General features: G+C 41.3%; 1 protein-coding gene across 1 annotated transcript in view; it reads left to right on the top strand.

Moving 5' to 3' along the window:
• Positions 1-24,380, top strand: part of LOC118803731 (NACHT, LRR and PYD domains-containing protein 12-like) — an 80,278-nt gene that overhangs the window by 2,328 nt on the left and 53,570 nt on the right. The window contains exons 3-6 of the mRNA XM_036564221.1: positions 7,093-7,130; positions 8,207-8,216; positions 15,461-17,222; positions 20,058-20,231. Of these exons, the coding sequence (XP_036420114.1) occupies positions 7,093-7,130; positions 8,207-8,216; positions 15,461-17,222; positions 20,058-20,231 (1,984 nt within the window). The remainder of the gene's footprint in view (positions 1-7,092; positions 7,131-8,206; positions 8,217-15,460; positions 17,223-20,057; positions 20,232-24,380) is intronic.

The raw sequence follows: 24,380 nt of genomic DNA, 5'->3' as shown, positions 1-24,380 counted from the left end.
CTAGCATTTATAAAACCAGTTCCAAAAAGTTGAGACAGTATGTGAAATACTAATAAAAATCTAAATCACTGATTAGTAAACTGTGTTTGACTTGTATTAAACTGAAAAAAGTATAAACACAATATTTTCTGTTCTACTGTAAGAATTTCACTGTTTTTTGTAAATATGCTCATTCCAAATTTGTTGCCTGTAACATGTTCAAAAAAGTTATGTCAGCTTTCCTTTTAACAGCACTCAATAATGCTTTGGGCACTGAAGCACTGAAGATACAACCTGATCCAGTTTTGACAGCAAATTTTTTTGGCCATTTTTCTCTTCTCTTCTTATACAGCTCTTCAGCTGCACAGCCATATGGGGCCTTCTTTGTTGTATTTTGAGATTAATAATGTGAATCAGAGACAGGTCTGGGCTGCAGGTCAGTCTAGCAACTGCACTCTCTGATTGCACAGCCATGCTGTTGTAACATATGCAGAATGTTGCTTGATGTTGTCAGGTTGAACTAAGCATGGATGTCCCTGAAAGAGATGTCATCAAAAAAGCCTACGTGCTTTCACAGGTGGTACTTTTCTAGATGTGCAAGTCACTTAAACACCCCCGATACTATATCAGATGCTAGATTTTGAACTTTACGCTGACAGCAATCTGAATGGTCCTTTTTTCTTTGGCCTGGAGAACACAACTTCTGTTATTTCCATCAATAATATGAAAGGTTGACTCGACAGAACAAAGTAAATGTTTCCACTGTGCATCAGTTTATTTCTTATGAACTTGAGTCCAGAGAAGTCAGCAGAGTTCTGTTGATATATGGCTTCCACTATGTGTAGTACAGTCTTAACGAGCCATTTGTGGATTCAGTGATGGACAGTGGTTATTAACAACGGTTTGAAAAAAATATTCCTAAGCCCATGCAGTGATATAAATCACAGAAACATGTTGGTTTGAAATGTAGTTCAGTCTGAGGGATCAAAGGTCAAAGACATCCCATTGTGGTTACACACAGATATCTCTCTGGATTCCATGATTTGTTATGTTATTATGCACGATACAGGGTGAAAAAAAATCACTTGCTGAGGAACATTATATTTAAACAGTTGTATTTTTCCTGAAGCATTTTTTGGCAAAGCGGTGAGCCTCGACCCATCCTTTCTCATAAATTCTAGACCTTAACTGGATGCTCCTTTTATATCCATCCAAGTATGATTGCACCACCTGTTTAATATGTTTTGAACATTTCACGACATTCTTAGTCTTAAATTGTCCCAGCTGTGTTGGAATGTGTTGCAAACATCAATTTCAGACTTAGTGTATATTTACAAAGACAGTGAATTTAAAAAGGAATAACATTACATATCTTGTCTTTCTACTGTTTTTCTCCATAAAATCTCCCCGCTCAGTGATGTCTAGTCATTATAAGCTAAAGCAGAGTGCCTGAGTGAAAGTGCATGCAGTGAGCAAAATACATCCTAAACCACTTACTACACATACTATATTACTGAACACGCTTCTAATGGGGGTGTACTATTTTTGACATGCTGTGTAGTATGTTACTATGTGGTTTTAGAAGCAGCCACTCTCTTGCCAGTGCAGCAGGTGGGCAGTGTGTATTTCTGTAGCAGACAGCTAAAGTTTTTGTGTGTTTGGGGGCCGCCATGTGTAATTACAGAATAGCAATGCAGCAGGTGTTTAGAACAGACATGGACTGCAGAGCTAATCTACCACTGCCATGAACTTCACATCCCCAAAATATAATAATAGCTGCTATAGAGTGTTTCAGGGTGTGTTTAGCACAACAGAGTCACAACAGAGTGCTAAAAAAGGCTGAGAACCCCTGGTTTAAAGACACTGTAATTAGCAGACAAGAACTGACTGAAATACATTATAATTGGTATTTTAGAACATAGTGTAAACCCAGAGAATAACTGCTATAGAACAAATAACCTAGAATGAACATGTACTCTTTTTCTGTATATGCTACAATATCACACCCCCCCACCCACCCACCCAACAAAATTCCTCACCCTTGAGGACCACAAAATCTTTGAACTGAGCCGGGGTCCGCCCTCTTCCCCTTGGGTTATAATATCATAATTGTTATTAAGTCAATGGTGGGGTAACTATCACGTACGGTGACTAACCGTGTCACAGTGACATCATACCTCTGAACTTTCAGATTGTGTATAGCACAATAACATCATCCACTCAGAATCGCTATAAAAACAAAGCAGCGCTACAAAAACATAAACATAATGCTAAAGACTAAGCGCTGATCACAGCAGCTACAAATTAATAATTCACTAAAACTGTCATACAGGCTTTACCAACAGTTTGTAAAGGAAAATCACTTCATACATGCACACAGCAGCACATGATAAACTGAATTAACTCTACTGTCATGAACACACTGCGCTCATTAGCAGCCAGAATGAAACTCCTTCTTCTCTAATACAGCCTGTTTTAATAAAAAGTAAAATACCAAACTATTAGAGCTGGAGTTTGCAATGTGTTGGAAGTTGTTTGTGTCAAGGAATTGCCTGTATAATTGAATAAAAGGTACTATATAATAATAAAAAAACATCTAAAATACCTTTAGAGTGGACATAATGTGACAAATGATTCTGGTAACACTTTATTTTAAAGAAAACATATTAGGTTTTTAAGGTGCCATTTTTTGTTCAGTAAAGTCCAAATTAGATGCTTCTAAACGTGTTTTTGCACAGTTTAACACCGTAAATACATTAGTATTATATTAGTGTTATGTTAATGCATTATGACTTTGAAAAATCTTTTAAAATTTCAAAGCATCAAAAATATCTAAATTATTTGAAACTAACTTAAATATTCTAAATTTGCATGTTCATAGCTACAAAAAAATTATTTTTAGAATATGGGACACAAATTGACCTGAAAGAAAACTTGTTTGACATTTTTTTACTTCTAAATAGTGATGACTAAAACTATAGATAGATAGATAAATACAAACTATAACTGTATGGACAGCAGAGTAACCCACTGATAGGTTATCTTTTTAAACGTATACAACCCGGCCAAATGTCCAGGAAAGCTCCAAGTCAATCAAAGGACTAGCACAGACATGTACGAGTCTAAGAGGAACTAAAATTTATTCCCACTGTGAGGAATGAATATGACTGGTAAGCAACGACAAAAAACAAAGCATATTTTGTATTAAGAGCTTAATTTTTTGTTGTGTTTTGGTGGGGTAAAAAAGCCTTTCATCATGTGTTTTGCAAGTTTGATAATTGGTTTTCTTTATTTTTTGTTTAAGAATAATATTTACAAAGAAAGAGTGAAAACTATGATTCAATGAGCTCTAAACTGCTAGAACATAATATTACACTACAATGACTAACCACTGATCAAGTACGAACACTGACTTGTATGATCCAACCAACCGCAAAGGTGGATGGAGGATGGTGCCAAAGAAATGAACCTGCCTAACCAGGTCTTACCCTCACCAAAATACAGTGGGTGGCACTCGCCCCTTACCTGATGTGTCTAAACAATAAAACAACTACTATAAGTATATATATATATATATATATATATATATATATATATATACACACACACACACATATATATATGTATATATATATTTATATATATATATAATGTGTGTGTATATATATATATATATATATATATATATATATATACACTAAATGCTCCCACACACAACTCCTCTCAGGTGGGTCCTTTAATTTGCCAAAACCTTCCCCTCAGCAGACAGCACCGACTTTGATCCGTGGACCAAAGAGCGCTGCCAAGCCTCAGCAATGTCCTCATTGATCCTTCACACACCTGTATAGTAGTTTGGTAGAATGGAAGGGGAGAAAGACACAAAGAGAGAAAAAAAACAAAAAACAAAAAAAAAACGTGCATTGCAAGCATGTAACAATTACTTTTTCGATTTTCCAGTCTACTGTTTGTTCTTCCACTATGTAACTAAAACCATGAAAAGACAAACTGTTGTTTCTTCATTGTGTTTTCTGTAAAATTGATGAGTAAGATTGCAGCATATTTAACTACTTTTTGAAACTAATTATAATTACAAAATAACAGGTTTCCCCTCAAAAATAACATTTTGCGAACGCAGACCACGCCTCGGTAAGTGAGATTATGAGAGGAGGGGAACTCTGAGGAAATTTTGGGCTGGAGTTCCCAACCCCCAACCCCCCTATCAAAGAGGTGGCGTGGACAAAGAGGAGAAAAAGGGGAGGAGGAGGGGTGCGAAATTTCATCACGAGTAGGAGGAGTGAAGGACTGATATTTATAGGAAGCTGAAATTGGGAAGGAGGAGTTTAGGCGTGGTCTTTCCCTCAAACTTCAGTTATGTCATAACTCCATTTTGCGAATGCAGACCACGCCTTGGTAAGTGAGATTATGAGAGGAGGGGAACTCTGAGGAAATTTTGGGCTGGAGTTCACTACGGCTTCTGTGGATCACAAGAAGGCTGACCCCCAAAAAATTCCGGATTAGATGGAGGTCAGCCGTTCATGAGCCTGGAGGAGGTCCTGAATTTTGCGTTTGTATGTAGCCGTGGTAAGCTTGCGAAGACCATCGTCCGAGTAGTTGGACCATATGGTCGGGGAGCCCTTGGTGAGTAGCAGAAGAAGCTGCTCCGATTCTAAAGGAATGCACAGAAAATTGCTCCGGAGGGTAACCTGATAATGAAAGAACTAGGCGTAAGAGTTTGTGGAACCAGCGACGGGAGACCACAGTGACGGTTTCTGTAATGAACAGTGGGTCTGATTGCTGGGCGTTTTGAGAGAGCCTGTTGGAGTTGGAGTAGCTGTGCCAGAGGTTCATATGGGCGCAGATAAGAGTTAATTTTAAATAAGTACAAAGGAATGCTTTTACCAAATTGGTTTGTTTTGCTGTGTTTGATATTGTAGATCATGGTATCTGAGTTTAACATGATGAAGTCTGATAGGCAGGGATGTAGAGCAGGGTTGAAAGCTTCTGTTTGAGCTGTATATTCTGAACATCTCAGGAATCCGAAGAAAGCGAGGAGAAACAGGGCTTCTAATGTAGTGGATAGTTCTTTGGGGAAGACCAGCGCGGAGTATCTGAATGCAGTGGTGGAGGATGTCAGAGGTTAAGGGCAGCTGACATGGTGGAAGGCGAGGTTCATTTCTTTGGATTCCTTTTAGTAAAAGTATAATCTGAGGATGGTTAGCCGTTGTGTGTTGGGTTCCATTGATAAGCTTCGTAAAGAAATTGATCCCGGCTAAATAGACTCTTCAGGTGGAAGAGCGAATGGCTAAATATGAACTGGCAAATGTGAGGTAAGCAGCTGTCGTTGACAGATTGTCTGAAGGGAACGGAATGCTGTGGAGTGCGTGGAAGCGCTGGAAAGATTTCCATCCGGACCAATAGGTCGACAGGGTACGAGGGGCAACCGCGCTTAAGATTATTTCTTGAGCTTGGAGGAGGAGCTGAAAGAACTGCTGGTCAGTTTGAGGATGGAGTCTGAAAATGGAGGAGTCAGTGTCGGATGAGGCTCTGCTTGAGGTGCCAAAGCTTTGAATTTCTGAAATTGAAAACGAGAGAGAGAGTCAGCAATAGCATTCGAATGGCCTGGGATGTGAATGGCTCGAAAAATGAATTGATGTTTGATTGAGTACCAAGTCAGGCGACGTAAGAATGGCATGAGTGTTAGGGATTTAGATCGTCCTTTGTTTATTATATGAACAACAGCGGAGTTGTCGGAGTGGATAAGAATCACTCGTCCTGTCCATTCATGTCCCCAAAGGAGTGCAGCTATGACAACCGGGTAGAGTTCCCACAAGGCAGAGGAATCGCCTGATTCGAATGAAAGCAAAGCAAACTCCGGAGGCCATTGAGAAACGAACGAGCGGCCACCATAGAAGCCGCCAAAGCCTATCAAGGGAGCTGCATCAGTGAATAATTGCAGATCTTCAGGGACTAGGATAGCATCTTCATAGAAGAAAGAGATGCCATTCCAGTGCTGGAGGAGGAATAGCCAGAAGCAGAGTTCCGAGATACATGCATCATCCAAGGAGAGGCGGTGTTGGAGTGAGGGAACCGAGGAGGCTATGCTGAGGAGGTGGGAGATAAAAGAGCATCCTTGAGGTATTATTTGAATTGCGTAATTGAGATGCCCAAGAAGAGAGAGGAGCTGGAGCTTCGAGCATCAGGGCTGCAGCACAAATTCTGACAGGGCAGTAGCAATGTGATCCAGCTTATTGGGTGGAAGGGAAGCCTGGAACAAGACTGAGTCCAGCTGAATGCCAAGGAACTCAAGAGAGGTAGATGGACCCAATGTTTTCTCTGGAGAGAGGGGGATACCGAGATGCTGAAATGCAGAGGAGAGGGTACAGAGGCCATACGCAGGTTGGGAGGAAGGGGGGACAACCACGAGGAACTCATCGAGGAGGTGAAGCACATAGGGTAGTCTGCAAACATTCAGCAAGATCCAACACAAGGCTTCGGCCAGAGTGTCGAAAATCTTGGGGCTGCTCTTGCATCTGAAGGCGAGTCAAACTGCACAATAAAATCTGCCATCCCAGCAAACTCCAAACAGATGCCAAAAATCAGGGTGCAGAGGGAGGATCTTAAAAGCCGAGACAATGTCAGCCTTTGCGAGCCAAGCTCCACGGCTGGCATGCTTGATGAGCGATATAGCATTATCCACAGTAGCATAGTGGAGAGAGAAATCAGAGCTAGGCACGAGGCTGTTGATGGATGGTTCTGAAGAACCATGAGGGACAGACAAATCGATGATGAGTCGTTTCTTGCCGGAGTATTTACAAGTGGCAACGCCAATAGGACTGACACGATAGGTGGAGAAGGGAGCAGAAGCGAAAGGGCCGATCATAAAACCTAATGAAACTTCCTTGGCTAAAAGGGAAGACACAACATCAGGCTCAGACACAGCGGAGAGGAGGTTGCAACACAAAAGGGATGAGGCAGGAAGCACAGCGAGTTGTAAAGATAGGGGCGGGGGCCGCCGTAGGGGCTGAGGGTACGGCAGGTCAGGGAGCAGGAGGAGGCAGAGCAACGAGATTGCAGGAGGAAGCAGGGTGAGATGGGCAACCGCAGAGCTCACAGGAGAGAGCAGTCCGACCAGCAAAAACGCGACAGTAGAGGTAGCCCCAATATGTAGACATGTTCCACTGCTGAAGACGGGCAGATGCACGGGCTGAGAACAGACAATGGTAATCGTAGAAACCTGACCCTCCAAATCGAACGGCGAGGTCCAAGATGATAGAAAGATAGTCATCCAGTTCCTGGCGCCGCGATGGGAGGCTGAACAGAGGACATCACGGTAGATGGAAAAGGCGAGTGCGAACTCAGGAGTGGTGAGGACCTTAGAGGTGTGAGGATCGGCACACTTAAGGGTAAGAGAAACATCGCCAGTGTCAATGGTACGGGGAGCACACGAGGCAGCGGAGGGGTGAAGTAATGAGGGGAGACTGACATCTGCACCTTGGAGGATCTACGCACGCAGGGCAGAAGAGACAAGAGGTGGATTGAAGAGGCGGGCATCGCTGGGTGGGACAGCAGGAGGAGCGGTGTACAGGGAAAACGAGGAGTCGGCGAGGAGGGGCCGAGGCTGGGCTGGCAGTGACTGCGACTGGAGACCTGGAATGGGATGACAAAACGAGGCAGAAGAGCAAGCAGGGAATGTCATGAAAGATGGAGGAAATGCGTACGAAGAAAAGGGGAGGGGCTGGGATGATGAGGGAACAGGGAGGGATGATGAAGGGAAGGGGAGGGATGATAAGGGGAGGGAATGGGATGATAAAGGGAGGGGATGGGATGATAAAGGAGGAAGCTGAGAAGAAGAAAGAAGAGACATAGCCAAAGGTGGGGCAGAAAAAGGTTGGGAAAATATAGGGGGAGAGAGACGAGAAAAAACAGAAGCAAGGCATGCAATGGGGGCGACGACAGTGCTGGCTGGGCCAGCAACGGAGGCAAGCTGCCTGGTAGCAGGGCCGGGACATCCAGCAGAGGGTGGCACTTCAGACGAGGGGGCGTCCTGGGAGTCGGTGACGTCATCACGCGCCGGGGCCGTGGGGAAGGTGACGCAATCAGGCTGCGCCTTAGCAGCGGAAGGCAGGCACTGTTTACTCCCGAGAGACTGCACGTACAGGGAAAAAAGCTCTGCCTTAGGTGCCGTGCGGGCGAAAGGAATGCGCCGGTCCCTAAGGACCTTCTGCAGTTTAGCAACGGTCCAATTGGAGATAGATGGAGGTCTAGATTAAGAACAGGAGGGGCGCGGAAACGCCGGATCCGGGGGAGCCTCTCGACGGTTGTGTCGCGTGCGCGAAGACCGCATCGGAGTGGGCGGTGGATCCGGGTGCGCGCCGTACGAGAGCCGGCGAGGCGAGACGAGGAGCCGGAGGAAGCCAAGGCAGCAGGCGTGTTGGGAACCGCGATGACGGACTTGAGCCTGGGTGCAGGACGCGCGGATCCCTGGGAGGAAAGATGCTGGCTTTCTCCAAAGAGGTCATCATCGGAAGCGACAATGTCGAGGTCCATGACGACGAGCTGATAGCAGGTAGCAGCACAAAGCCGGGTCGGTGCGAAATTTCGTCACGAGTAGGAGTGAAGGACTGGTATTTATAGGAAGCTGAAATCGGGAAGGAGAAGTTTAGGCGTGGTCTTTTCTCAAACTTCAGTTATGTCATAACTCCATATAATGCATCCTGACCTGACTACATATAGGCTGTGTCACAATCTGAACATTACTGCATTAAATTGTAAAAGCACCATTGATTGTGTATTAATTTGACATGATATTTTGTACAGTATATGTGGTTTGAGACACAGACCACATCTTCCCTGCATGTGAGTGAGAGAGACAGAAAGAGTGCAAGAGGGGGGCATGATGACAGGACTGGAACTGCACTTCATCTGCTTCAGTTGATGGAATGTAGTTATGTTATAACTGAAGTTTGAGGGGAGGAGCATGGCTTAAACCCCTCCTTCTTTCAATCCAATGCTCTATAAATTCACATCCTCACCTTCCGTTCCTGTGATGCTGGTGTAGCTGCGAGCCACTCTGGCACCCTGCACCCTCTCTGCGAGCCACTCTGGCACTCTGCACCCTTCTTCCATGCTGTTGTGTTCCACTCTGTCTCAGCTCAGGGCGGAGGTAAACAAACCTGCTTTTGGCGCCACTGTTTGACCCTCAGCTTGCGCGGTTGCGCACACCACGTGACTGCGCCACGCTCACCCTGTGTGATGTTGTCATGATGCCTACGCATATTCTCCATGACGTCGTCACCCCTTCGCGCCGTTCCAACCCGCTCCACTAGCCACCGGTTCTCCTCTCTTGCCCATGTCTTTTCACCTCCCTTGTATTCCCCTCTTTTCTCTCTAGCATGAGGCCAAACTTCCTGTCCCTTATCACGTCTTGCATCTACTCAGCTGGACGCAATGCATTATTTTGTTAAGCCTTTTTCGCTGTTCGTACATCTGTTTTCCTGCTTCCTGCATACTTTGCTAGTTTTATTCTGCTGTGTATGTTCTTAATGGGGACCCTCTCATTCAATCCTATTGTATTGTCCTCACTGCCAATGTAATGTAATGTGGATAGAGCCACTTAATTTCCTTATCCTCTGTTCCATGTAGTGTTACGTTATTTAATGTTACATGCTCAATCTACTGATCCAAGCACCTCTTTCTTTCTATGGGATTTTTTTCCCATCACACTTCCACCCGTTTTCATCCCTTCCCTTTATCATCCAACCCCCTCCCTTTTTCATTCCTCCCCTTCCCTCATCATCCCAGTCTCTCTCTCTCTCTCTCTCTGCATCACGCACTTTCACTTTTCTCCCTTCTGACACTACATGGCTCTGTCTCAGCCCACTCAGGCCATCTTCAGTCGGCTCCTGTAACCCAGCTCCGTCTCAGTCCACTCCATCTCGGCACGCTCCATCTTGGATCAGCTCCTGCAACCCAGCTCTGCAACTCCCTTCTCATTTCAAGTTCAACTCCTTCTTGGATCAGCTCTGCTGTGTCTCAGCTCTGCGACTCCTCGCTCCACTCAGCTGCATCTTGGATTGGCATCATCTCAAATCAGCTCCTGCAACTCAGCTCTGCAACTCCCTTCTTGTGTTCAACTGTGACGTGTCTCAGCTTTGCTACTCATCTCTCCACTTGGCTCCATCTTGGATCGGCTCCAGCAACCCAGCTCTGCAACTCTTTTCTGCCTTATCATGGCTCCATCTCATCCTGGCTTTAACTCAAGTTCAACTCCTTGTTCAGCTGCCTCAGCTCTGCAACTCCTCACTCCATCTCGAATCGGTTCCTGCACAACTCTGCTCTGCAGCTTTTTTTCTGTCTTGACTTTGCTCCATCTTGGATCAGCTCCCTTACAATCAGCTTTACAACTTGTTTCGGATTCCACTTGGCTCCATCTCTGATTAGCTCCTATGCAGCTCAGTCCTGCATCTGGTTTCTGGCTTCACTCAAGTCCGTCTCAGATCAGCTCCATCTCAGATCAGCTCATACATTCCTTAGTTCTGCAACTCATTTCTGACTCAACTTTGTTCCATCTCAGATCAGCTCCAGTACAACAGCTCCGCAACTCACTTCTGTCTTCTGTTGGATTCAATTCAAATTCGAAGTGATCAAGTGATTCTCATCCAATGTTGTAACTGAACAAACGTACTGTTGCCAACAGGATTTTCCATGCCAAACTACCTCCCGCAGTGGCCAGATAATCATCCAGTTGCCTTAGTCATCAAGCCCTTCAACCCTCGTATGGACTGGCTACCTCCAACAGCCATTCCTGCTTTATGTTTATTTCATTCAGGATGTAATCTGCTTTATCATCATGCCAACCTATTTGCCTACCATATTTAACACAATCTTCACAATCCCGTGTCGATCAGAGGAGGATGGGTTCCCCTGTTGAGTCCTGGTTCCTCTCAAGGTTTCTTCCTCACTGGGAGTTTTTCCTTGCCACTGTCGCCCCTTGGCTTGTTCATCAGGGGTTCAGACCCGGATGTCTGTTAAGCAGCATGCCACCGAGTCACACAATCAAATTCAAAAATCAAACTCTGCAAATCAAAATCTGCTCCATTTTTCTTCCCATCTTACATCCTTGATAGCAACCACTTACTCCAACACCATACAAGGGGCCTGTGTTACTAGACCTCTTTTCTGCCTAGACTAAACTTCTCTACCTAACCATACTATGCCTCAGATACACAAATACTAGACTATCTGACCAATCTCATTGTGAATCCAGCTTCTCCATATACCGCTGGCATAGTCTTATCAAGTTTTCTATCCAAGCTGCTACAGCTGTTATTTCAGAACCATCTTTTCTCTTCATTCGATAATCGCTCAGTCCTAAACCTTGACAGCTTTTGAGGTCATCTTGGAGCCTTTTTGGGGATCTGGCCTTTTAGCTACAGGCAGAAGGTGCCCAGAACTCAAGCCCAAGTTCTCAGAGTTCTCCCCCCTCTCTCACTCAATTATCCCTCATACTACCACCACATGTTGAAGACATGGTCCGAACTCACAACTGCACTTAGAAAGAGACCTGACATTTAGCACAGTTGGTCACTTAGTGCTAGCCACCTCAGAAAATCTGTGAGTGACTGACTGACTGACAGACAAAGATAAATAAATAGAGAAAGAGAGAAATGTATGTATGACTCAAATACTCATGAACATAATGGAATGTCGTATGCTTTATGTTAGTGCTGGTTATGGAGATGACTACAGAGAAAAAGCCTTGATGTAGAAGAGTGATGCTACTCATGAATGACACAATATAATATAAAATAGGTTCTCTTTCAAACAGATAAACAGTATTCATTGAAATATCAGATATTACAACAGTAACTATGGTTAAAATACTCCCTTAATTCCAAGTTCTTTTTATCAGCAAAAGTAGCAATGGCCATCATAAAATCATAATCATAATCAAAAAATCGCAACACAAATCAGCTAAATGATTGAAAGAAATCTGCTGATTTCTGCATGATCCTCTGTGTCCTACATGTGACTGTGTTTTCTCTGTTCAGCAGAAGAAGCTTACAAGAGTGAAGGGATATTTACAACAAAGTTTCTACTGACTCAGCTAAATAATAATTACTAAGACAGTTTTTTTTTCTGTTTTCTATTTCTCCTGTCTGCCCTCAGGTTCAGAAAAAAGTGAAGAGGTAACTGGTAAGAATACCACAGCCTCCTCCACTGCAGCTCAGACTGGAGACTCAGTTAGTGCTCTCACTGCAGGTAAACTCAGCTCATCACCACTGTCACATTTAATACTGCATTACAGTGAAAATCTGTTTCAGCTTGAACACCATGGTCTGCATATTGTATTAGCAGTGGGGCGGGGAAATGTCTGCGATGCAGACATGGACAATTCTGAATCGATTCACAAATGTCAAAAATTTATTTTCTAATTTTTCATTGATAACGTCATGTTGACGGAACGCAAAAGGGGAAACTTTGATGGGTGGTGTGGCGTGCACATAACAAATCTGACCAGCACCTTCTGCATTAAAAGCTGGTGTATGGAAGCACTTTGAAGGGAAAAGGACCTGGACAGCCACACTATATGCAAGTTGGGTCACATTAAACTACAATGTTTTGGAAACAGGACAAACATGAGAAACCATATTACATGTTTCCTTGACCTCCCAGTCCTGGTGCCTAGCCACGTTAACCATGTTAGTATAAACTTTGGGGTCCACCTGGGCCGCACTGCCATGAGGAGCTTAGAAGATGCGACGATGTAAAGTGGCTCTCAGACGGCGCTGTGCTCCCGGTTTAGAAAGCGACTGTACTTATCGCTGTTGTTGCCGATGTGGATGTTATCAGTGTAGTTTTGTTGCTTGGTGTAAATTGTTTTTGAGTAGAGTTGCAGTTAAGCAGTAGGTAGAAGTGTCTACTCTCCTTGTATGTTATGTCCTCCTGCATTACACCCCCCTTGTGTTTCATGTTGGGTTAGTGTTTCTTGGATGTTGAAGTACCGGTTCAAAATAAAAGAGCATTTTTATCTGCCTCTTCTTCTACACTGATGATTACTTTTAGTATGTACTTCAAACATTTATTTAAATGTCATAGTTCTATGAAGCAATACCTCACACAGAAGAAAGAAATCAGGTAGTTCACAAAGAGCATTTACACAAAAATTGTTTATTGTCTTTAACTGTGTGGGTGCAGCTTTGTTCAACAATTGAGTTTGCTCCATTTTCTAAACTGCTTATCCTTCTGGGTCGTGGGGGGATGCTGGAGCCTATACCAGCAGTCATTGGGCGGAAGGCAGGATACACCCTGGACAGGTTGTCAGTCCATTGCAGGGGTCATGTAAACAGCATATTCCAATTTCTTAAGATTAAGGCCTGGAAATCCAATAAAGAGAGCTGGATTTTAGCTCAGTAATGGGGGTATTCAGTGTGTGTAAACCTTCACTCTGATTTGTTTAACACAGCACCCGCAAGACGGCAACAAAACACTTTTGGAGCAACACTAATACCAACTACATACTTGAAATTAAGGACTGAAATATTCTTCATTTCTAGATGATACATAAATATACATGAAGTGACTGACTTGATGTTAAAAAAAAAAAACTGTAACGTTTGAGATATACATCACATTTATGTCACGTCTTCTTCTGTGAGTTTATTGGCGAGTTGCAAAGTGCAAAGCAGAAGTCTGATTTTTGTCTAACTCATGTAGACCTGGAGTTTCCTATTATCTGATTACTTGAGTGCATGTAAACGTGGAGAACGAATTAATAACAAAATCTGATTTTCTGCTGTTATCATATTATTAAGGGCTTGTAAACACACTCATTGTTAGTATCTGCAACATCTCATAAACACACATTATCTAGGCCTTACAGATATGCTTCTATCTATGCTTATCCTCCTGGGTTGCAGGGGGAGCTGGAGCCTATCCCAGCAGTCACTGGTCAGAAGGCAGGAAACACCCTGGACAGATCCTCAGTCCATCGCAGGGCAGACACACAGACATGCATTTTTGTATCTCTAATTGGCCTGACTGCATGTCTTAGGGCTGTGAGAGGAGCACCCATAGGAAACCCACACAGACACAGGGAGAACATGCAAACCCCACACAAAAAGGACCCTGGTCGCTAGGCTGGGGAATCGAACCCAGGCCCTTCTTGCTGAGAGGCAACAGCGCTACCCACTGTACTACCCATAAAAATGACAGCCCAATAAATAAAGCCATCAACAAAGCCACTGATAAACAATATCAAGTTAACACCCTAAACAAAGTATTGTTCCAATAAATCAATGACAGGCATTAAACAAAATTATGAATCATTTGTGTCATACTGAGAATTCTGTTGGGCCAGAATAAAGTCAAAAAATCCACAAATGTCAAAATCGAAAAAAGAATGTTTAGACAAATATATGTTTTCTTATAATGGAGAAAAATAATAAATCACTCAAAAAGATAACAAAAATGATTACTGATTTAAAATGAAAAGAAAATGCATGAATAAACCAAGAAAACAGCCTAACCTTCACTCTCTGTGAGCCAAACTACACTGAGCTTGACTGGCAGTGTTCCCTAAATTAGCCTTTTTGTACCAGTAGGTTGGACCACTGGACGATGGCGTTTAAGCCAATACCATTGGAGCATTCTAATCTTATTAGAACAAGATATTATGTACTTTACTAATCTTTTTACTGACTGTTAATGTTTATGTGTCAGTTGCTCATGAGAATAGTTGACAAACCTTAGTGTCACTGTGTTCTTTAAGATAAACCATGCTTAAATGAAATAGAGAATCTCACAGGACAAATCATAAGGATAGTCACGTAGACATACAAATCAATCAATGAAACAATAAATAATTCATGAAAGAAAGTGACAGTAGATGGTTGCTTTGACATTTCTGTGTAACATATTTAAGCTATTTTAATAAAGGAACATTGTCAGCATCAGTTTCACAGACCACTGATGATTATTCAGCAAAGTTAACACAAGCTGACCTTTTTATTTTTTGCATTTTAAAATAAATAGAAAACATTCTATTCTATCAGGTTATCAGGTCTCACTTTTACAGGTCTTACAGGCACATAATATCATATTTTGTGTTTCAAATTCAAAGAATAGAATATGCAGGTGCGTAAAATATTTGCTTACTCTAGACCTTTTTTAATGTTGTGTTACAAAAGCTATTTGTCTTTTTCTTGTATTTATCTGCCAATAAATCCCTACATATTTGAGAACAAGTAACAAGTGGGTTGGAGTATCCAACAAGGACTTCTTCTTCTGGCTAATTTGTGCCACTGGCTCATGATGCAGTCATATATAATAAAGTGAAGTATAAGACAATGCAGTTATGTTGTTTCATGTTTGTCTTTGTAATGATGACAAACACTTCGTAGGCTAATTGCAGTAACTCTAACTCTTGATAAGCTGATTTACCTCTTAAGAAATACCTTGTTTCTTATTTCTTTCACAGAAGATCAACAGCACTGCAAGTCCACCCTCAGGCAGCTGTATGAAAGTGTACTAATTGGGAATTCAAAAACAGGCCATGCAAGGTTCTTGGAGGATATCTACACTGATCTCATTGTAGTGCGGAATGAAAGTGGAGGAGTCATTCACGAACATGAAGTGATGCAAATGGAAATGTCCCCTAACCGACCTTCTGGTGAGGAAGTTTGTGTCAAATGCAGTGACCTTTTCAAGGTCCAGCCTGGTACCAGTAGAAGGAACAGAAAAGTGTTGACAATGGGAATTGCTGGAGTGGGCAAAACTGTGTCAGTGCATAAATTCATACTCGACTGGACGAAGGGAGAAGAGAATCAGGACATAAACTACATTTTTCCTCTTCCCTTCCGTGAACTGAATCTGAAGAAAGATAAGAAGGTCAGTTTGATTGAACTACTGAATCATTGTTTTTTTTCTTCAAAAGCTGAACTGAAGTCTCTTGCAGAAGATGATGGTAAAATTTTGTTTATCTTCGATGGACTGGATGAGTGCCGCTTTCCTCTTTACTTTGAGGATGGAGAGGAAGTCAAAGATATCCATAAGAAGACCTCAGTAGGATCACTGATCACAAATCTTATCAACAGAAATCTGCTTCCCTTTGCTCTAATCTGGATAACGTGCCGACCAGCAGCCGCCCATCTGATTCCCCGGGACTACATCAGTCTGGTGACAGAAGTGCGAGGATTCAGTGATGAACAAAAGGAGGCATATTTCAGCAAATACTGTAATGAGGATATGGCAATGAAAATTGTTTCACACATAAAGAAATCAAGGAGTCTCCACATCATGTGTCAAATCCCAGTGTTCTGCTGGATCTCTGCCACTGTGCTTCAGTCTCTGATGGGTCAAGACAGCAATAAGGAAATCCCCACAACCCTGACAGGAATGTACATAAACTTCCTATTGCAGCAGAAAAACTTAATGAAAAAGAAATACAGTGAGATGACCACAACTGTTGATGCTGAGCACATCATTCTGAAGCTTGGTGAACTGGCCTTCTGTAATCTTGAGAGTGGTGCGCTGAATTTCTATGAAGATGATCTCAAGAAATGTGGTATTGATTTCAGTGATGGCACTGTGTTCTCAGGAGTGTGCACACAGATTTTCAGTCAGCAGGAGGGAGTTTCTGAGAAGAATGTTTTCAGCTTTGTGCATCTGAGTGTTCAGGAAAGCCTTGCAGCTTTATATGTGCATCACTCACACTACAACAAGAAAAGGAATGCATTCAAAAAGGGGACATTCTGGAACAAGTTTAAATGGAGGAAAAAGAGAATAACAGATCTTCATAAGAGTGCAGTGGAAAGAGCTTTGCAGAGTGAAAATGGACACCTAGACCTTTTCCTCCGTTTCCTCCTTGGCCTCTCACTGGAGGACAGTCACGGTGTCCTAACTGAACTTCTGCCGAATCTGAAGATCAAAGCAGAGAGTGACAGTGGCACAGCTGACTATATCAAGAAAAAACTCCATGAGGAAATATCATCTGACAGAAGCATGAATCTCCTCCACTGCCTGAGTGAACTGAAAGACAATTCACTGATGACTGAAATCCAGAAACACCTGACCTCAGGAGATCTCACAAAACAAGAACTCTCATCCACACAGTGGTCAGCTCTGGTGTTTGTGTTGCTGATGTCAGAGGAGACTCAAGAAAAGTTTGAGCTAAAGAAATACAGGCCTTCAGAGGAAGGACTGAGCAGACTACTGCCAATGGTGAAAAACACAAGACGAGCTCTGTGAGTCAAACTTCCATTTAAATATTTTAAACATTGTAAAAGAAGTTCAAAAACCAACCATAATTCATATATGACTAAGCTGCAGCTTAAGCTTACATGCTTTTATTTTAAATGGCTCAAGTGCTGATCCAATTCAGAAAATAAATTTATGAAATGAATAATTCACCTCTAAATAATTTATATACACTGCAGTAATTTTGGTTTATGGTAGGGTTGTATGTATCTCTAATAGATACTAATAGCTGCAAGCTAATAAAAATCTAAAAACCTCAGTGGGTAGAATTTCATGTTATGGTACAGTAAGAATCTGGTATTTTTCTTTTATGGTACAGTGAACACCTGGTATCTAATAAGTAAATGAGTAGTATTATTTAATTTTTGGTACATACTTTGCAAGTACATAGTAATTTATATGAAATAGCCAGGCATGTACGGTAGTAAGTACTGACAGAATAAAATAATTATTTGGAAATGAATAAGTAATTATGTAGTTTTTACAGGCAATATTTAGAGGACACTTCACAAGTACACAATAACTATTGTGAAATTTACTAGATAATCCTAGGTAAATATAGCTTTTATAAAACAGTAAATAAATAAAGTACTAAATTAATAAAATGGGCTGTGAACGCGGCGTTTAATGTTTTAATGTTTGCAGTTCCTTCTGCCAAATTGTAGTTCCTGAACAAGCAGCTTGTTGCTATGTCAGCGTAACGAACTCTGCCCACTCACTGCACAGCCGGGATTTTGTTCTCCAGCTCCTTACATTAAATTCCTAAACTGTCATGACCACTGAGCAGCTTTTCATTCGGCAGCTGTGACAGAAGAACAGCTGAACAGCGAATCAGCCCAAAATGAACCCAATACCATTCGCCGAACGTGTAGTCTGATCTTCAGAGTCTGACCAAATCTGACTGAGCCATAAAACTGACACACTATCAAGTTTAGCTCAGTGTTGTAATTTTTATCAGATCAAAATTAATGTTGTTTAGTCTGTAAAGCATCTTACAGCCCATTTTGTCTGGCAAATGGTATTCTGTTCATTTCTGGCTAGTTCCATGTTGCTTAGGTGTTCTTCTGTCAAGCAAACCACTTTCTGCTCAGGGGTCTCCATCTCCTCGCAGACTGAAGGAACCATCTTCCGGTGACAGAAACTTTATGACCCCTTCTTTCAAATGGTATGTGACTGGTTCCTAGGCATCTCACGGTTGTAAAAATATGGCACTTTGAAATCAGATAAACCTTTTTGAATCACCTGTATTAAAGTGCTGAGTGCAGCAGCAGTTAAAGGATATATAGTGTCAAAAAATGATAAGTGAGGTAACAGTCAGATTAAAAGGGGGTAATAAGGCAGGTAAGTGAGGTGCTAGAAGAAAATGCTGGTTATGCTTGGCATTAAAACAGGGCTTGCCATTGTTATATTTAATGAGAGTCCTGGTGGGAAAAAGGTTTACAGTTGATAAAAAGTGGTTCCAGGTTAGGACTGCATGTTTTTGTTAACACGGTGACATCTGTACACCAGCCTTGATTGATAGAAAAACAGATTCCACCACCTGTTTTCTTGCCTGAGGCTCTGTGGAGCGGTCTGCTCTGTAGAGGTTAAAGCTGTGGAGCTGGAGCATGCTCTCTGGGGTAGACAGATTGGAACTGCATTCTTGAATTCATTTACACATGTTCAAAACAAAACCAAATTGAAGGACTAAGCAACCACACTACACTCAAGACTTATCTACACTGAATATGCATCTAGGATGAGGACTTTTAATTGGCTAATACAAAGCACAAGGATCAATAACAGAACCTAATACTGCAACATACCATCTTTAAGAGGGGCCTACACACAGTTGTTAATGGCATTTTCAACAATGACAGTAAGATGGAAAGTGTGCTGAGAATACAAACCTTGAAAAAATTGGGACATTTTGTAAAACACAATACAAAAAAAGAACCTGTGATTTGTTAATTTTCTTAAACTTTTATTTAACTGACAAAAGTACAAAGAATTATTTTTTGGGTGACCAACTTAATTGTATTTGTGAACATAAACAAAATTCGAATTTGATGCCTGAAACACACACAAAAAAAACCATTAAAACCTTAAAAAGGCGGTTCATGCTCAGAAACCCTCCGATGTGGCTGAATTACAACAATTCTACAAAGATGAGTGGGCCAAAATTCCTCCACAACGCTGTAAAAGACTCATTGCCAGTTATCGCAAACGCTTGATTGCAGTTGTTGCTGCTAAGGGTGGCCCAACCAGTTATTGGGTTTAGGGGGCCATCACTTTTTCACACAGGGCCCTGTCGGTTTGGATTTCTTTTTCCCTTAATAATAAAGATCTTCATTTAGAAACTGCATTTTGTGTTTACTTGTGTTATCTTTGTCTAATATTTAAATTTGTTTGGTGATCTGAAACATTTAAGTGTGACAAACATGCAAAAAAATAAGAAATCAGGAAGGGGCAAACACTTTTTCACACCACTGTAAATATTTGCTGTATTTATCAGGAATGATAGCTTTATGACCGAATGGGGTACCCTCTTGATTTAAAATGCCAACACTTCTCACCTTAAGTCCAAAGTCTGAATGATATAACTGACCTGTCTGCTTTTAAGCTTCACATGCATGTTTATCCAAGGAGTTTCCTGGAGGAAAATATCAGACCCTTTATTTCTTGTTGCTACAGTATTCTAATATATTTCTTACTCTAATCACCCCATTATTTTAACAATATGTTAAGATTTTAGCTGAATTATTCAAACATGATATTCAAAACATTGTTAATCTCCTTTTGCTTGTATTGTAAGAGCTATTGTATTATCTTTTCCTTTGCAGGCTAGCTTTTTGTAATCTTGGAAAAAAGGCTTGTGAAAATCTGCAATCAGTTTTAACACTGGAAACCTCTTCCCTGAAAGAGCTGGACATCAGTAACAATGACCTCCAAGATTCAGGAGTGGAGGTCCTCTCTGCTGGACTGAAGAGTTCACACTGTCAACTGGAGATTCTGAGGCAGGATTTCTCTTAGCTAATGGAATGATAAATGTTGACATTTATTGTTTGAAAAGAAATGAATATAAAGTGTGGGGGCAATCGACCTTCTAACAAACACAACGGCTCACCTCTGAGTCTGGCTACCAACTAGAACACAGAATAATTAAATAGCTAGAACAAGTCCATAATCTGATGACCTAACCTGAAATACGTTACTTGACCTTTTCTGATCTCACATTTGGCCAGGTTTACCAGCAACTGAGCACTCTTTAGTCTTTCAAATGACTGACAGAGATGATCTACATTCTCCTGCCAGGAACCACTACACACCACTACATCATCAATATGTGAGCACATTGCTCTGTCCAGCAGTGATTTTATTCATTAAGCGTTGGAAGGTAGCTGGTGCATTTTTTCATTCCAAATTGCCGAACTTTGCACATATTAAAAGCTGAACCTTGCACATATATAAAGCATCAAAAAGCACAAATAACTTGTGCCTGCTTTGACAGTGGCACTTGACAAGATCCCTTTAAGAGATCTAGCTTCATCTCATACTGTGCTCTACCTGTTCTATCAATGCAATCTTCCAATGTTGGGAAATGCAGTGGCCTTTACTTGGTTTATTCTTAAATAGTTTATACAAAAAGAGTGCAGAATCAGCCTTTGTAACAAGTACCACTGATGAACTCCACTCACTCTGCATTTGCTCAACCCCATCATATATGAGGGAAGCAAGCCCTTCCCTCAGCCTACTCAACTTAGTAGGGGACAACCTGTATGGATGTCGTTTAATAGCAGTAACTTCGCCAGTCTCAAGATCATGAGTCACCAATGGGGTACACTCCAGCTCATCCTGGAACAGCTCACCATGACTAAGGATGATAAACTGATGGTGTGAAATGGTTATTATGCTGTTCAAACATAACTTCCAGGAATAGAGCAGACACAACATTTGATCCCTATATTGACTGCACCTTTTCAGGCAGCAAGGAAAGGTTAGCTAGGACATCAATAATGGTTTTAGCCTTAATATTTCTCAGAGGCACAGCTTCTGGATAGTGTGTAGTCATATCCATGATGGTTAAAATATACTGTATGTATTGTCCTTCTTAGTTTCTTGTAAAGTACACACAGAATCAATTAAAACTCTTGAAAGCAACTCCTCAACCACTGGAGGAGGGAAACAAAGGAGGCACTGGTAGCTTTTGATTGGGCTTTAGCAACTTCTGACACATCAGACAAGTACAACAAAACCCCACTACATCCCTTTGGAGCTTAGGCCAGCAGAAATGCTTTGTAATCCTTTTTTGAGTCTTTGTAATGCCTGCACGCCCAGCTACAGAAGTTTTATGGGCCCAACGCATCACCTTTGCATGAAAACACTGTGGCCCCACCACCTGATCCACTAATACCTTAGTCCTCAACTCAGGCTGGCCCAAGGCTCTCCATTTCCACATGAGTACATCATCTTGCTCATAAAAACTGTCTGCCATTTCTCTGCTCTCCTCAAATGAAGCTGCAGTTTTTCTGAAAGAAGCCAAAACTGAGTTTTTCTTTTGCTCCTTAATTAAACCTTTTCATGTGAACTCTGAGCTTTCAATGCTCCCAAATAAGTTAGCAACAAATGTATTTTCCAGCTCTATTTCTGTATTTGCCTTGTTCCATATGTAAAATGGGGGAAAACCAAATTGATAAGACACTTTCACTGTAATACATTGATTAGTTTATTCTCCTTTTCCTTTTACTGCTCTCTTGTCCATTTCTCTTTGATTTAGAGCCATTGTCTTTTTTTTCTTTTCTGTTACAGCTCCCTTTCTCTTTTTCTCCTTGCTTTGGAACAGTGTCTCTTTTTTTCTCTTACCTCGTAACTTTTCTCGTTTCTCTGTGTTTCGTACTGTTACCAGCTACCCCTCAACAAAAGTCCAGCATTTTCCCAGAGTGTCTCTGGGGTTTAAATAGGTGCTCCTCCAGCTGTGTTGTATTAAGGCAGTAAGTCCAGAGCTTTCTGGGAATTGGAGTCCTTGAAAAGGTTGCCCTAGACGAGTGCCGCTGCTGCCCTCTGCTGACAGCAGGTGGCAATGAGTGCCTCCTTAGACTGGTTAAACTTAGCAAATGACTCTGAATTACATCCTGACCAAGAAACTCCAACTTCACATTTGTCCATTTTCCCCAAAGCCAAAAGGAAAGGACAGTGAGAAGCCTATATCATAGCGCACACACAACCCTGCTAAATACTAAGAAAGCCTAAGGTCACAAAAATAATCCTCAAAAGCACCATCCAGTGTAGGACTTGATTTGTCTCCAAAATGTGATTGTATTATGAGTCACAACACTGTGACTATAAAGACATTTATCTCATTTAACTGGAGAAAAAAGTATGGCTCCAGTGTCATAAGGTGAACAGTGAAGTTGCTAAAATATTGGCATGTTTTGAAAGAGAGAATAATTGTGGGAGGAATGTTATTTTATAGCATTAATTTGACTGATTAAGGAAAAAGACAGGGAGTCCCATATTCAATGTTTGATTTAAACCTGGCCATAAGGCTAGAAAATTGGCTTGAACAGTGAACGAGATTGTTAAGTACCCATAGTTCTCAAGTAGGTGAGTTGTTCTAAAGCTATCTTAAAAGGGAATTGCTAAAGCTCTGCTATATTCTGAACTTTAGTTGGAATTATTTCACTTTTGGTCCATTTTGTTCAATAATCTGAGAAAGTACCAAAATGCATGATCAACTCTAGTAGTTTATGGATAGAGGACTGAGGTTTGGAAATATATAATAATTATTGGTGAATAATTAGATTTTATTAAGTGTATCTTGCAAGCTGTAGCAATGAATTGAACAATCTGCATGTATGCTTTCCGCCAAAGGCTCCAAGGCCAAGACAAGAGCCAAAGGAAACAGGACGTAGCTTTGGCTCTGTACAAACTGAAAAAGGGGAAAACTTCATTAGTGATGATCTAGACACATGAGTTTTGATTAAGATCTTAATCTGAGAAAAACACCTTTCACCAAAATTGAATGTATTTAAAACTGTGCTGACACTTTATTTTGAGTGGTCCTTTTTAACACTCAGCAGACTCTCAGTAACATGTCAAAAACATATGAGGGTTAGCATTAGGTTTTGGGTTGAGTGTAAGATTAGGGTCAGGATTAGGGGCAGGCTTATGTTTTGGGTAAGGTTAGGTTTTGCATAATGGAAGTAACATATTAATAACACATCTACTTAATGTAAGTAATGTATAAACAGATCATCTACAAGATATGTGTTTAAATGTATTTAGATGCTTCACTACTGCTACTACTACTGAAACGTTGTTGACTTGTTACTAGTACTCTGTTAAGAGTTTATTAATCATCTACAAAGACCACTCCAAATAAAGTGTTACCAAAACTGCAAACAAATATGACCACTCTAATTGATCAGATGCTTTCTCTGCCTCCAGAGAGATGATCATATATCAATCTTAATGAGTGAAGGGTGAATACATAATATTTTGAGATATCTTGAAGTGTGCCTATTTGTGATTAAGCTGGACTCATCTGCATGGACACGTCTCTCTACTAAACAACTAATTCTGTTTGCAAGCATTTTGGGCGAGGCTTCTGGTCATAATTTAGAATTAAGATTGGCCCCTAACTACCTTCTTCCCCAGGATCTTTCCCTTGCTTTATGATTAATGTGATAACAGCTTCTTTGATTGATTGTGGGAGTGTGCCACCCTTATGAATGTGTAAGTAGATTGTAGATAAAAACTTTGAAATCAAATCAGGAAATTTCTTACAAAATTCATATGGTGATTGGTGCTTAACAATTTGATTGATTCTTGTATTTCTACCAGGGTAATGTCCATGTCAAGAGTATCACAATTAGAGATAAATATTGACTGGCTATGTATCGGTATTGGCCAGTTTTGGCTATCGGCTGATATTTCTCTAGCTTAGCTGATCCTGAGAGCTGATCAGTGATGTAAAAATATGAGCTATATATGAGCTATACCAGAATGTAACTGCTGCACAATTTAAGGTGGAACAGGAAATTTTGCACAAGAAACTGGTGTTTAGGAAACCAATATACTTTTTCCTGAAGTATATTACACATTTGGTTTCTATTACACTGTGAACTTGCTGTGTGACTGTGCAGAGCTGTAATTAATGCAGTTTG

The sequence above is a fragment of the Colossoma macropomum genome, unplaced genomic scaffold, assembly GCF_904425465.1.
Source record: "Colossoma macropomum unplaced genomic scaffold, Colossoma_macropomum, whole genome shotgun sequence".
NCBI lineage: Eukaryota > Metazoa > Chordata > Actinopteri > Characiformes > Serrasalmidae > Colossoma > Colossoma macropomum.
The sequence above is the reverse complement of the archived record's forward strand: the minus strand, read 5'-3'. Positions and strand labels throughout refer to the sequence as shown.